The sequence below is a fragment of the Prunus dulcis genome, chromosome 6, assembly GCF_902201215.1.
Source record: "Prunus dulcis chromosome 6, ALMONDv2, whole genome shotgun sequence".
Lineage (NCBI taxonomy): Eukaryota > Viridiplantae > Streptophyta > Magnoliopsida > Rosales > Rosaceae > Prunus > Prunus dulcis.
Genome location: NC_047655.1, coordinates 19084932 through 19101108, shown reverse-complemented (window position 1 = coordinate 19101108; position 16177 = coordinate 19084932). Strand labels below are relative to the sequence as shown.

Genomic DNA, 16177 nt, shown 5'->3' with positions numbered 1-16177 from the left:
ATGTTTCAAAATATTATAGACCCGAAAAAACAATAATATTCTCGATAATTAAATTTGACATAACGAAGTTCTAAGAAGACGAAGATCATTACTAATCAATCCCCCTTTGATCTGCCCCACCCAATCCTTTTGCTTAGTTCAACTCAAGCATCATCAAGTTCCTATTTTAACTGGAAATTAAGGGCCACTGCCTATTGACCTAATTATCATTGATGATCATAGCATAGCATGTGGCCCAACCTTGCTGGACTTAAGAAATTTTGAGGCTTGCATCAATGACCAGCTTGTTTTTGGACATACAAAATATTTTTATGCTCAACTCTTTGCCAGAAGAGTGATTATCTTTACACCATAACAACTCCATAACCGAATCTGATCAGGAGGAGGTCATTTGTGCCCAAAATAACCAAATATCAAACCATTATGAATTGAGGGTCTAATCACAACTCAAATTGAGAATCTTCATAAACCTAATTGACAAAAGCAGATTTTACCGAGATATTCGGTTTGGTTTTACCTATTCTACTAGACCCTAAACCACCCAACAAGATCCTTTTTTTTCTTGTTTTGCTTTTTTCTTTTCCCTGAAATGATCTTACAATCATCACAAAGTCCGGCTTGGAAGCTGTGGTAGCCATATGATGGCACTTGGGCGGTCAAGCGTGAAGCAGACTTGGAAGACTTTCGTAATGAATTTGCTTTAATCACACTTTAAGATCCAATTATAGGCTAAAATCCTAAGACAAGACGGTTGCGCGTGCAAATGAAAGATGTGGGTCACTAATCTAATCTATCTAATCTAAGCATGTTCGTAAACAGTTTGTTGTTTTATAGATGCTTTGATTTGGGACATTATAGGCCCAATAATTAGAATGATCAAAATAGGATTTGTGGAAATCATTTATGCCGAAAGGGAGAGAACGCCTTGCCCCACCACATCATCTGCTGCCAATGCTGCATACCAAACACCCACTCCACTCACCAACGTTTTCTAGCCTTCCAATAATCTCAAGACCCAGACAGAACCAGATTTTTGTTTAGTAACAACGTTTGCAATTTTCCTAGACCTGAAGCCACGTTTGGTGGGTGGGATTCGTATTGTGGGATTGCACTTATACTCGAGTTGATCGTTCAACTAAATTATTCGTTTAAATAGTCCATCAATTCTTTATTATTCGACGAATTTCTCCTACCGTTACACTCCGTTAATATTACCATTAATTTCAAAGTTAAAATCGTCAATTTATATTAAAATATTAATTCATTAAAAAAGAGGGAGAGAATTTATGATACCTCGAAATCCACATAAAAAATTAATGGGTTCAACTTGCATGAAAAAAATTCAGGTCATTTTCAAGTCAATCTGCTATGACTCGTTTAATAAATAAGTGGATGTTGAGTCAATCCTGTTCCAGTACATTGACAAAAATGAACGTTCTGTTAAGTTGGTTTCATTCGCATGATTCTCATTGGCGTTACCCAGGATTGAAACCCAACACTAGGTACTAGAATATATTTTCTTTGTACTCTTCTTTTTGATAACTTAAAAACAGAAAAAGAAACATGTCCCAAAAAATAAGGAGAAAACACGTAACTAGTCATTCAACACAATTAATTTTTTTTTTTTCCCTTCAACACAAATTTTTTTTTTTTCTGTAATAAAAAAAGGGAAGCACGTTATAACCCCCTTCAATGTTTTTTTCCAATCAACAAAGCAAACCAAAAAAATGCTTATGTCTATTTTTTTTCTCTTAAGCTCTCATATCACCATCAATCTCACTCTCTCTTTTGTTTCTCCTACTAAAAATAAACAATTGATGGAGTTGTGGCGCAATAAATATCCAAAAATCTAAAAATCTTATTTGACATAGGACACGTGGCGCAATTTTAGAAGGTGAAAATCTTATCTGAAATCTAAAATTAGATGTTTTTTATATAATAAATATCCGAAAATCTTATCTGAAATAAGACACGTGGCAACCTAGAATCTCATCCGAAAATCTTATCTGAAATTTGATGGACACATGGCTACCGAAAATCTTATCTGAAAATTTAATTTGAAAATTTTAGGTGAGAATTTTATAATAAATAGTGACACGTGGCAACCTAAAATATTATCTGAAAACCTTATCAAAATTAATAGTTTAAATATTAAAAAAAGGAAAATAAATTAAAGTCAATAGTGTTTGCCCTTGCTTTTTGGGGTGGAATAAAAAAAGGCAAGGCTAACACTATTCATGTGAATAGTGTCAAACCTTATCTTACCTTTGCCTTGCCCTTGTCCTTTGGAGTGGAGGTGCTCTAAGAGTTTAAAAGCTTGACATATGCCCTCCAAATTTACTTCAGCATTGGTCGGTTCCACAAATAGATCACCAATCCCATGAGATCACAAAATTATGCAACCTCAAGGTGTTAGTATTAGACACTCGCATGAATTCACCACATGACAGTGAAAAATGCCTCCTGAATCTCAGAATTATTCACCAAATGACAATGAACCTCACTTTGATCCATGCTTGGCATCAGACACAAAGCAAACAACGCCAAGAATCATCATGAATAAAGGCAGAACTAGAAGGGCATCAAGAATCTCCATGAATAAAGGCAGAAATAAACTAAAAAAGATTTATGCGATTTCGGTTTTTCGCATACAAGAATCATCATATGGACTAAAAACAACAATTCTGAATCTCATTCCAACTATTCTCCTAAAACAGTATAACCATATGAAAAATGTTAAATTACTGGATCTCATTTTCACAGGACTTTCAAAGAATTTGCACAAGTGTGGCATACGGTATCAAAATCAATGTTGAATAATTTAATCTATAAATTTATCAGTTACAAAAATTCTTACGATGGGCAAAAAGCAAAAATTCTGTCCCACAAGAATAATTATCACACACATGAGCTCCGGGCTTGCAGAGCTTCTTGTAGGGATTGCACAGCACCATCATAATTTAAGAAGCCCATGAACCAAAACTCATGGTTATCAACGGAGATAACCTGGATGTACTTTTCAGCAGGGTTTGATCTGCTTGATGAAGGATTAACTGCTTTAAGCTGATGTAATGGGATAACCACCTACCAATATTACAAAGTACAAAGAAATGAGTAAAATAATTGCTAAAAAAATAAAATACTCATCAAAAGAAAAACAAATAAAAGAATTAGAACTTACAAAGACAATGTCTTCTGAAAAACATCAGTTCAACAATATTATTAAGAAGTAGGAATATATCACGAAGCTTGACCAAATAAACTATTTTTGAATTAATTAATATGATTTCATTTAAGCACAAAGATATATCTTATATACCAACTGCCATAATTTAGTAGCGAATAACAAAATCAGAACTAGTTTTATGTAACTCCCTATTTTTTATGCCAATGTAAAATGAAAAAGTTGTTCCTCATCTTTGGTTTCACAACAATGATGACATAATTTCACTATGGGCAAATTACCACCGCTCTTATGCGACACAGTAAATAACAAATACATCTTTGCCAAGAGGCAGGAAAAGAAAACGTGAGGGCAAACATAAGTAGAAGCAGTAGAGTAATTATTTATTTCTTTTTAATAAAAACACTCGAGGACAACACTAGGCTCACCTAATAACAAGCAACAATCATGGAAATATTAGATCAACAAGCTTCATATCATAATCAATATTGATCAAACAGGCTACACAAAAAGGGTTAGCCGTCAGCCTCCCCCATATAATGTGTTCTAGGTCTCGTTCCAATGCCAACTGCCAAGAGAATTCACTAGCTAATCTAGCCAGAACCTACCTTTAACAAGTTCATTAGTAATGAAGATCACAAGCCCACTGAAGATAGAAAAAAAGAAAAGAACCAAATGATCACAACAAAGGCCCCAAATTCCAAAACAAAAATTATGTTGGAAATTAATTTCTTGCTTCTCATTTATTAGGATCTAGCATAATACTCTTATATGCTTCCCCCCTCTAGAACTACTTCAGTTTGAACATCCCTTCTGGATCTAGTCCTCCTCTTTTTGTGCTCAAATAGAAAGTTGAAGAGCCTATGGTGAACCTGAGGCTTAACAAGCTCATTGAAATGTAAATCAAGCTTGAACCTCATGAATGCTTTTCATCCATACATGGGCTTAGCTCAGCAATTGCCTAACAATATGGTGCATCAATTTAAGCCCCAATCCATACTTTGAAACAAAAAACAACTAGAGTTGGTCATAAACACAATTTACACCTCCAATTGGGAACAATATGGGTCCAAATAAAGATAGATGGAAAGCAATTTCTATCCACAAAACAGAGACTTTTCAACAAACTAGCAGTGGAGTATTCATGGTAGCTCCATTTTAAAATAATTTGACATCCAAGAACAGACACCTTTAAAAGTGCTATCACAGGACCAATTTTTTACTCTAAAAATTTATTTTACTTTTTAAAATTTGAATGTTAAAGACTTGTTATGATTAAAGTTGAAATTGGCTAAAAGGATCAGCAGTACAGAGGTTCATAAGTTCTGACTAAGGAGAATCAAGTCAGAATAAAATTATATACACTAAGTGTCACATATCAAGCCTTGATAGTAATCCCACTGTCAAAATTTACGTTCCCTTTAATACTTAGATGAAGAATCACCATCATAATGGAAGACAAGAGGGAAGCTTCCTTCAAATGTCTTACACACATCCTGATTCACTATCACGATTTTCTACATTATAATAATATAATGCAGTCATAGAAATAAACAAAATAAATCACTCAATAATGCTTCGGTAAGAAAGTTAACTGTTAATTGAAATCCCATATTTGAAAAACCTTTTAAAGACACAATAGTAAGCACATATGCAAACTTACCTTGTAATAGCTCCATTCAGTTTGGTCATCAGCTTTGTATGAAATGGGATTATCACTACAATAAGCAAGTTTTGCGGTAGAAACATATAAAACTCCCATGACTGGACCAGCTGATGTGGATAAGTAACATGCAAATGAATTTTGAAGTTGCTCCTCAGGAGCTGTCTCAAAGGTTGACTGGAAGATCTTCTCATAACCACCTTCTGCTAGAACCTTTGTTCCTTGTGCAATTCTTCCCATGGCAGCATCAGCAAAACTAGGGCTTGTTTTCACTAGTTTGAAATAAAACAGGATGATTAGTGACTTCATCCATCACAATCACGATATTTTTGGATCAACAAAATGGACAAAGTAAAAAATAAGAATAACAAAAGCAAAACTGGGGAGATCAAGAGAGATTGAAATTCCATTTTTTTCCTGACAAAAGCAGAATTTAATTTGCGTATTCAGTGTGAAACAACAAAACAAAAGCATTCGACAGGAAATTAGTTCAGATGGTTAGAGAAACTAGAGGATGGTACTAACAGCCAGCCTATATAGAACACTTTTCAAGCACCTGGCTAAGCGTTTTACAAGAGGTTGCTTGGCTAATCCTCCTCACAAATTTTAAACTTGTCGATTCTCGTATTCATCCATAAATCTACCGAATAAGATTAGGACAGACCACACCTATTATTTTTCACAAATCTCAGAAACAGGGATTAATCAGAATAACCAACACAATTAAAATGTCAACTCCTAATATTCATGAAAAATGGATGATAGTAGCCAATCAATTCCTACAAGCAAAGGAAGCAAAATTGGCAAATGGAATATGACAAAGCAACCAAGACATTTGGAACCTTATCTTAATACAATTCCCATAATTTTCAAAACAACATGTAGAAGAAAAATTGAAGCAAGTTAATCAGCAGAGATCGACAAAGAAAAGAAGAGGCAAAAGGTAAGCAGAAACTCACAGTGCTGCCACGTGTTTCCAGCGAGATCCTCAGCCTTCTTAGTAGCCTCCCCCACCGACTTTCTCCATCTTCCAAACACGCCCCTTACAGTCTCCACCGAATCTGACCATGCACGCAATACACAAATACGTCGTCTTCATAAGCATACATATACGGATTCAAATACGTATATACACGTAGAATTACAGAAATATTACCTTTGAATGAGAAAGAGGAGGTGAGCATTGGGGAAGGAGCCACGTAGGGATTGGATCCCTGATGCGAATCAGAGGCGACACCGGCGCTACTGTTGTGCGATTCGGAGACCAATTCGGGGCTCCAATGAACCGACTTCTTGGGCCCGGAACCCGTGGGAGTCCCGGAGGCCTCGGTCTGAGTCTGAGCCTGTGATCCCATGACGAAGGTAGCCCAGTTCTGATCCCCGTTCAGAGCTTCGCCAGCCGCTTTCGGGTTCGGATCTTGAGTCTGGTTCGGAGCGTGCGTTTTGGCCTCGGCCTCGGAGACGGGCTTGGGCGGGTCCATGGTTCTAGAAGCTTGGGAGAATGCGATCACGGTGTGCGTGAGGCGGCGCGTGGAGAGCTAGTTTTTTTTTGGGGGGTTATTTTTATGTGTGTTTTTTTTTTTTTGTTTATCTCGTTTTTTCTTTTTCTTTTTTCGTAAAATTGGAGTTTTGAAGGGAAATGGAGGGGGACGGGTTTAGCGATAAGAACGGTGGGAAGCAGAATTAGCAAATCATTTGTTTTTAGCGTTTTAAAAAACTTGATACCGATAGATACTCGTTTTTTAGGACTTCGGACCCTCCGTTGACGGGGTGGCTATTTATATTCCCGGCCATTGACTGCCAGGTGTTGCTTTTACATTTTATTTCACACAAGATATATTAAGAAATGGGAATTCGACACAGGACTTTGAATCCATGAGAGTAACTGCTTTTAACTAGTTGATTTACAAGTTACTTGCGACACTTATTTTTGTTGATTGTGGGGTAAAGGTTCAACTAAAAGATTTTGTCAATGCAAAGAACTTGTAATTCAAATGATTAAGAATTTTACTATTGCACTTGAGATCCTAAATTTGATTCCTCCCTTAATATAACTTATATTTTAAAATAAATAATTTTTTTAAAACTTGGGCCGGAAGAGAACCGAAACACCAGCACATACCAATTCTGAATTTGCAGCCGAACTCATCTGGGTGGATCCAGCCTACATAAAATTCGGTTAGGCTAAGCTTTGTACGTGATCCAACCTACAAGGCTGGGGTGGGTTGGGCCTTGGGTGCTGAATTCTTTATTTTCTTGGTTGGGTGGGCCAAATACAATCAAATATATCAGAGATAATCAGAGATAAAATTGTACAAGAAAAAAAGCTAGGACTCTCGTGCCTTTTATCGTTGCTCATCATGTTATACAGATTTGAAAAATAAAAATGATATGATTTTATATTCATTTGTGCGATAGGTCCAAATGTTGAACTTTGGAGGATAGCACTATGCTCCATTTGGATGGAGCGTTCCAAATTTATGAAAGTAAATGTTATTGTAAGGTAGATTTGTTTGTATAGACTATTACAATTCATGTATGTTGAGATTAAAACAGAAAGAAATGAAAAAAGTAAATGGACTTCAAATGATTTCTTGCATGCAGTTAGGGACGGACTAAGGATTTCAAAATGGCATGGGCTAAATTTACCTTACGTACAAACTTATAGAAAACTTGACGGTACGAGTGAATTTCATTGATAATAAAAAATGGAGGACATAATTGATGATTCATCATTGTTTCTCTTTAAAAAAAATTCTCGAAGAGTCTTTGATCTCTTAACATTTCGATGTTTCCCTAACAAAAATTCCAATAAAAACATACTTAAATAGTTAAATATCTAATCAAAATCCTGAAAATGTCATTAACTGTAAATAAGAAACTAGCCCTTTATCAAAATCCCTAACTGATAATTCATACAAGCAAGAACACCAAAATCAATTTCAAATCCTATTTGATAATTGAACAAACCAAAATCAATTACAACTCATAAACCGATAAGCTTGAATTGCAAATCCCTAATTGATAAACCTCAATTATAACTCCCTAATTCATAATTCATAAACCCTAAATAATCCCTAAAAAATTTTCATTAAAAATAAAAAGAGAAAGAGAGAGGGAATTTTTGTGGTTTGCTTAGTCGTGCGGTCAGCCTAGTGAGAGTCTAATATTTCACATGTGCAGCCTAGCGGGATTAGTTAATAAGATTTTATTTGAGTGGCCTAGGCTAGGGTATTACTTTAGTCTATAAAAAAAACAACTTCTCTTGGCTATAGCCCAGGTTAGAATGTTCATGAGACCGTCCTCGCATGTAGTCATTTCAGTCCATTTCAAATGTACTACATCTAGTTATTTCAAATACATAATGTGGTTCTTATTTTTATAGCAAATTTAGCCTTGTTGTCAAATTCAAATTCTTTCTTTCAAATCCTTCCATCCGAAAAAAGCCTTATTTTCTTCTATTGAGATAAATTTATGGTAGGGTAGGGTTGATCAAGCCTTATCCTCACTTCTTGATGTGTGATGACCCATAAATTTTGAAGGTTGTATTCAAATTAATACAAGTGTTGTGGATGGAGTACAGGGTTTGGTTTGGTTTTGTTGTTGGGTTCTAATAACTCTGTTGTTGCTTTTGAGTTGTTTACTGCTAAGTTTGTCGTTTGTTATTTAGTTAATAAAGTATTTCCAGCCAAAAGGGCAAAAAAAAGGTGAAAATTTATGGTACTTTATAGCTGTTTGAAGTCACAAAATCTAAAATCCATTTTCGATTCCTGTGATGCTTATGAAGTAGAATTACATGTTTTTAATTTATTTATTTTTTTTGTCTTTCTGCATGTCATATGTGTTAGCTTTTCATCCTTGTATTTGGACCGCACTTAAAAGTTTGAAAGCTAGTGAATTATAGCCAATAAATTTGATCTCAAAAACTTCTTGTAAGTTAATTTCTATAAAAACTACCCTCGAGAAGAGATATGGTTTCGTCCAAAAAAGAAGAAGAAGAGATATGGTGGGTATATCACAGGCTTATTGGGTTAGTGTCTCTCACCGTAACCTCTTGTTATAGTCTCTATGTAAGCGGGTTAATGTAATTTACTATTAGATTGTCGTATCTTTTTTTTTTCTTTTTTTGGTTATCGAAATTTGAATTGTTGCGTTTTATGTATCATGGTACCAAGATTTTTTTTATTAAAAAAATATATCTTCAAGTAATTTATAGACACTAAAACTTTACAAGCGACTAAAGTTTACTGAGAAACAATGACCTTTAAATTATAGGATCTAATTTTCTCACTCTCTTTCTCTTTTCTATTTTATCATTACCTACATTAATTTCTTTTTACTTCACTTATATATTATTTCCTTTATATTACTTCACTTCTAATAAAAATAAGACCGTAAGAAGAAGAAAAAAAAAGCAACCAAACCCCACCCCAAGATCGGTGAATCTAGCTCCCCCACCCACCTTGATGCAGGTTCTTTTCGAGGGATGATCTACATGGTCCCTCAATAACTTAATTTGCTACTGTTTTGGCTCTCATTTCTTTTTGGCGGTTGTATTTCCCTGGCTTATCGATTGATATCACTGTGGGGTTTTTATCTTTCTGGTCTTCGTTGTTTGAAGGCTTCTCCCTTGTATTTTGGTGAAGTTAATGAAATCATCTCGTTTATGACCTAAAAAAATCCAGTACCATTAAGGCCACCCCTCGGAAGTATCAATCAGAGATAGAGAGAGGTGGTGGCTTGGTGGGTTGGAGTGACATAGGCGGTGGCTGGTGAGGGGGTAGGGATGATCAATTGGAGAGAGAGAGGTGGTGGCTTGGTGGGTTGGACTGATAGGGGCGGTGGTTGCTTGCTATAATAATTTGTTTCTATTTTTTCCAAGTTATTTTTGTATTTTAATCTTATTTTCTATTTTTAAATTTTAGATGACGGAAGTTAAAAATTGAACTCAAATTGCTAATGAAATGAAATACTATGGTCAAATTGGTAAAATTACAAGTGACAAAATATGTTTTCGGGCTAAACCCAGTTACCAAAATTGTGTTTTATCTTTAAAAATATTTATTATATTTTTTTTTTCACACATCAACATTAAAGTGGGTATCTTACTTGTCACGTCACCACGGATAAAATAAGAAAGAGAAAGAAAACAAAATTGATTAAAAGACATTTAAAAAAACAAAAGAGAGTGTAACTAGAGAAAAAAAGAATGGGGAAATCAACTCTCTAAATTATTAATTGTACAAAAAAGAAAAGAAATAAAAGATAGCAGTAAATGCGCTTTCATTTTGAGCACGATTGATAATTTTCCAGCACGTTGAGTGTAAGAACAAAACAGCTATCATTATCACATGTGTTGATAAATTAAATTAAAATAGGATATAATAAACAGTAATTTTGTTGAGTTCATTTCAAACGATTACAATAACATTAAAGAGAACCAAACAACTCCATATAAGGACTACGGAGGCCAAATGTCACTAACGATGACATTGTCTCCTTAGAATATGTTAAAACCAGCTAATCGTATTACCAATATTCTTAATGGATCTCTTGTGGTAGCAGTAATCTTCCTTATTTTACTTGGGGATAATTTTCAATTGGATTTTGGAATTTCTTGATGCGTTTCTTCTTTTGGAGAAAAATTCTCCTTATTTGTTGTTTTGTCCCTCATGATTTGGATTTGGATAATATTACTGTTAGAGATAAGCATGACTTTAACTAGTGGGGTAATGTTTGGTTTTTTTATTTTCTATTTTCTATATGAGTTATAACCTAAATTATTATAATATGTAAAAAAACAATGGAACTCAAAAGCGAAAAGATAAGTATGCGCATATATAGGTTTAGTCAAGTTAGTTATAGTGAATATGCTCCCCACTCTACACTCGAATTCGAATCTTTATTTTCATAATTAAAATTAAATTCAAATAAAATATCACTTGTATTAAAATTAGGGAGATTCACTATAATACCCAATATTGGAGCCTAAATTATAAAAAAATCCTATATGAAATGGACTTTAGAAACACACCCAAAACTCATTTACAACATAACAATAAGGCTTTTAACTTCTTTTAAATTACAAAACTGCCATTGATTTCTTAAAACAAACCCAACCCAAAAACCTCATAAAACAGCCCAAAACACTCAATGGGGTATCAAAGTAATTTAATAATTAAAATTAAATTCAATAGGGCCAGCTATTATTTTTTGGGTTTTTTTGGGGTATGTTTATAGAAATTAAATAGTGTAGGGTTTATTTATAATTTTAGTGCTAAGAATGGGTATTTGACTAAATATCTCTTAAAGTAATTAATGAATATCCTATTCTAGTTCACTGGGCTAACCCTTACCATATATACTTATAATTACTATTGTGAATTGATTGGGATGCGAGGGATAGTGACAATATGAAAAACAAAATCTCAATCTTGAGCATGACTATTGAGCTCATTACATTACATATGTCGTAACATAATTAGTTGACCAAATCACACGGAATGCTAGGTCACCTAAGGTTACTTTGCGTGGCTCATCAATTTGTCTAATCATCATCTCTTAGAAGGTGTGCCTTGGTGCCTCAAAATCCTCCCATTCCATATATGTCTAATCATCATCTCTTTAAAATGACGCGTTTGAAGATTATTGTAACACTTGAGGTTGCACTAGCGTCGAGGTGGCATGCGCTTTCTTAGAATCAGATCGTGACATGACAAATGGGATTAGAGCCATGTTGGTGGGTTCTACCATATGAACTCCGGGGCATAAGTGTCGACCTTGACAAAGATTGTCAAGGATGCTCATGTGCGACCCAACATGCTAGCACAACCTGGGGTGTCACATTTTCCCTCACTTAAATGCCAGGACACAAGGAAGCGCATTTCACCTCAGCGCTATACCTCAAAAAGACTAGTCATTAATTAATGAGGCTCTCTACAATCGCTTCTGAAGTCCAAATTGATCCATTAATTTACTGATGTCGAACTCAACATTGTAGCACAACTTGGGTGTTACATTTTAAAAGATTTGGATCATTTTTCGATTTATATTTGTCATTCTTGTGCATAGGTCATACTAATCTTCTTTTTGTTGTTCTAATTTTATCCGACGTCTTTAGATCGTGACAATTACAAAACATAAAAAAGAACTTTTCTATAAACATTTACAACAATAATTCAAGAAACCTAAGTGAAGCTAGTAGTTTAGGGTTCAATTGAGGTAGGCCCCGTTGGCAGTTCAATTGGATTTCAATGCATACTCTTTTGTTTGATACTCTGTTTTGGTTAACAAAGTTCATTTTCTCATAAAAATGAAATAAACTAAATTAAACTTTATTTAAAGATAAGAAGAAGAAGAAGAAAAATACACGTCCTACATTAGGCGTTTAATTAGGGGAAGACTTGAATAGATCTAAACCATGTGCAACCTTCACCGAAAACTTCATAAAACTTCATTAAAAATTAAAAAAAATTAAAAAAAAAAATGAACAAGAAGAAGTGAGAATCATTCTTTACGAGTGGAAGATGGCCGGTAAGACTGATTCCCAAACACTGAATTTGGAATCCAATTACTACAAGAAAAGGTCTAAAAGTCTTACCAATAATCGGGAATGTTCCACTTCATATGATATCATATGGTAAAACCCCACAACCCTTTTTGTGTTGGATTTGGACGTTTTTCGTGCGACACCAATTCCCACGTATATTTCACAGAGCCATTTATCTTTCTCCATGTCTTTTAAATTAAAAAATAAAATAAAATAAAATAAAAATGAACACCTTCTTCTCAGCAATATCGATCAGGTAGTGGTGCACATGTTCCATCTCTTTCTTGCCAGCTTCTGCCAGCTCCTATTCATAATACAACTAAACAAATATGTTTATACTAAGTTGCTATATAAAATAAGACCAAATCAATTCCACTTATTAATTGGTGCCTGCGATGGGATACAATATGCGGATCTAGTAAGATTCTACTTTGTTTTCGAGAATAAGTTTCCTCATCTTCCAAACACTATTGTTCTTAATGGTATGGTTACTATTTTGTAATTGGATAGGAAGGAATTGAATTGAGGAGGAGTTGAATTGAGGAGAATTAGATTCTAGATTTTTATGGAAATTGTTTACTAAACCATATGGATTGAGAAGAGTTAGATTTTCAAATTCTTATTGAAGTTGTTTGCTAATTACTAAAACGTCTTCATTGTTGGGTTATGTATATGGCAAATTTGAAAATTTAAAATTGTGTGAAGATATAATAGGTAAAAAAGATGAATTTTTAATGGGTTAGTTCTTCATGAATTAGAATACCACATTCTACCCAAGAATTGAATTCCTTCAAAATCAGGAAGAAATTAAGAGTTTTAGTCTGTGTTTTCATGATGTCCTGTGGAAGTGGGTGTTAAGGAATGCAAATCGTGCTGCTCACATAGCGACATCGATAGGATTTGGGGCTGTGGAATTGGAAAGTTGGGCCTACTGGCCACCACAATGTCTTATGCACGTTTTGGTCTCTGATGGCTTGCCATGCCCTCTTAGCAACTCTATGTAAGGTTGCAATCTGTGTGAGGAAAGGCATCCTGCTGGTCTCTGTCGAGTCCTGTTTTGCTTCTCGTTTTTCAGTCTGTTCTTTGAGGTTTTGCCTCCTTTTGTTTGGTGGTCTGTATTTGAAATTTTTGTTTCAATGAGCAAGCACCTTTTGACCCCCCCCAAAAAAAAAAAGGCTCTCACAAAAAGATAGCTGAAAATCTAAAAAAAGAGAGATAAAAACTATACAAAAAACCCAAAAAATTTCTACAACTTATTTAAACCTTATTTAAACAACAGCAATTAAGAAATCGATACATTAGTTTATGTCTGAAACACTAATATTGTCGTAGACGTACTTCTTTCCAAACTTCTATGCACGGAGTCAAAAGACGACAACAAGACAAGAAAAATTTGGAGGCCAAGGTATTTTTTATTCGTGTTCGTTGAGATGAACATGTTAGTTGTTTTCCATTTGCTACGAAGCAACGGTAACATTATTAAACATATAATATAATCTGATAAAAAGATAATATTATAAATTTCTTTTCTCTCTCCCCAATTATCCCACAGAAGAACGCCTAATTACAACAGAACACAGCTGGCACAAAAAAGCCATCAACTTGATTAAACAAAAGGAAGTCTCTTGCATACAACAAAAGGTCTTCATCCGAAGTAAAACACAGTTAACCGAAACGTGGCTGGATCCCAATTTTGATTAGACCGTTTTTATCATAGCCACCAATGGGCGTTGGCCATGTGTACAAATTATGTTTACGCCATTTGTATTCTAGAACTCCAATAGGATAAGTTTTAGGTATTCATTTCAAGCATCGTATTTAACATAACCACGGTTAATTTTAGAATAAGATTTAATATACAAAGGATTTATAGTTTAAATGGTTAATATTAGTTATTTATGCATTCGAGGTCATGCGCTCTATAAGTCCCGACTTATTCTTATTAGAAATATAGTTTACAAAGCGATACACAAATATGGTCCATTCAGCATTATTGTTAACAATAAACAAAATAAGGTTACCTACTTACATTTTTTGTGTTGATTGTAAAACAATATTGTCTTCAAATTTATTTTCCCACCTACCATCACAAGTTGGGCTAAGCCTGAAGACTTAGCAATACTTGTTTACGTTACATGAGATGGTTAGGCAACACTGTGTGTGGGTGTGCGTTTAGTGTGATTGTTAATGATAATTAGCAACAACTAATAATCAAAGGGTCATTTCCGTAAAACCACCGACCACGTTTGGAGTTGTTGAAAAGGGCAACAACTGAATCCAGACTGTTAAAAGCTAAGCTCCGCACTATTATATTGCCAAGCCGAAAATGCGAACGCACCAAATATGTGGTAGAAAAAGACACTCTACTAACCCTCAAGCAACCATAACACGTGACGTGTCCAACCCAAATTGCCATGATCACACAATCTCAGCCATTAAACCATGTTCACACTGTGATTAAATCACCGATATAACCCTAATTAGGACACGCGTCGAAGCGTAGCAATTCGTGTTAGGTGGTTCTGCCCGTACCCGATCCTTGAAGAAAGTTGAAAGAATTGACCAATTATTCACACCGCCCTCGCTGGCTTAACCACATTATTAAATTAGTAATTATTTTTTTATAAAAAATTTGTTACAATTAAATATGTATTGTGGTCGTGGTGGGTGCATATGCAGATGCAAATGCAAATGCAAATGCAATGTGGTTTTATTTTATTTTATTTTAATGTATAAATATAATAAACCCTAAATTAAAACCCTCCATGAAGGAATCTCAATATCTCACATTATTGAATTTAGAAAGGAGCTGTCCCTCAACAGCCCCCCACTTTCTCCCTGAACCCTTTTATATTCCCCTCTCCTTTTGAATCCTTCCCTCACTCCCCAAACTCTCACTCTCCCAAAACTCTCAAAAACTCATCAAAACCTCTCTCTCTCTCTCTCTCTCTCTCTCTCTTCCACAAAAAGAAGAAGAGAAACAAAAAATGAAGATGGGTTTTGCTGGGTTTCAAGTTCTCTTGGTCTTGGGTCTCTTGGCTACATCATGCATAGCCCAAGCCCCGTCCGCCGCACCCACCGCCACACCACCAACCGCAAAGCCACCAACCGCAACACCACCCACAGCCAACCCTCCATCCCCCGCACCAGTCCCGGCACCTACCACGTCACCAACTCCATCTCCAACCACAGCCCCAGCTCCAAGCACCACAGCGCCAGCCTCCCCCCCCTCAGCCGAGACACCGTCTTCAACTTCTCCACCTGCACCCGCGGGCCCAGCCGGCAGCCCGAACTCCCCGACTGCCGACACCCCATCTGCTCCTCCTCCTCCCAGTGGGAACTACGCTCCTGGATTGGCCAGCCGCGCTGCTATTGCCGGAACTGCTCTCGCCGGAGCCTTGTTTGCCGTTGTGTTGGCTTAAGACGCTCGTAGAGTTTGGCCTTGGCTGGCTGGCTCTCTTGGGTTTTTTGCAGTTCGTCCACTTGGAGACTCGTAGGCTGCTGGATCTGGGTTTTGATGGACGGACGAGATCTATTATTTTCATTTGATTCTGCTTTAGTGGTTTTTTTTTTTTTTTTTTTGCTGTGTTTCTTCCTTTTAACTTATTGGGTTTGACTCATGGGGGATATTTGGATGGTGATTAGTGCTCTTAATTATTTCGGTGATTCATATTGTTTCGGAGTCGACACGTGCACACATTTGTAGATGAGTCGTTTGGATGTACATCTGATGATAGTTGAATAAAACAGTTTGCAATTCTTTTTCTTTTTTTTTTCTTTC

At 35.5% G+C, this 16177-nt stretch overlaps 2 protein-coding genes and 1 non-coding gene across 3 annotated transcripts; 1 reads left to right on the top strand and 2 right to left on the bottom strand.

Annotated features, from left to right (window-relative positions):
• Positions 1 to 2709: 2709 nt before the first annotated feature.
• Positions 2710 to 6561, bottom strand: LOC117632534 (GLABRA2 expression modulator). The gene is made up of 4 exons (XM_034366034.1): positions 6004 to 6561; positions 5807 to 5908; positions 4848 to 5119; positions 2710 to 3084 (listed from the first exon to the last, which is right to left on the bottom strand). The coding sequence occupies exons 1-4, from the start codon at positions 6326 to 6328 to the stop codon at positions 2899 to 2901; spliced, it is 885 nt and encodes a 294-aa protein (XP_034221925.1). The 5' UTR covers positions 6329 to 6561; the 3' UTR covers positions 2710 to 2898.
• Positions 6562 to 11870: 5309 nt separating this feature from the next.
• LOC117633326 lies at positions 11871 to 11975 on the bottom strand. The gene has a single exon (XR_004586635.1). It is a non-coding gene; the product is annotated as a U6 spliceosomal RNA (small nuclear RNA).
• Positions 11976 to 15174: 3199 nt separating this feature from the next.
• Positions 15175 to 16167, top strand: LOC117631347 (classical arabinogalactan protein 4). Its single transcript, XM_034364447.1, has one exon. The coding sequence runs from the start codon at positions 15384 to 15386 to the stop codon at positions 15816 to 15818; it is 435 nt and encodes a 144-aa protein (XP_034220338.1). The 5' UTR covers positions 15175 to 15383; the 3' UTR covers positions 15819 to 16167.
• The last annotated feature ends 10 nt before the right edge of the window (positions 16168 to 16177 follow it).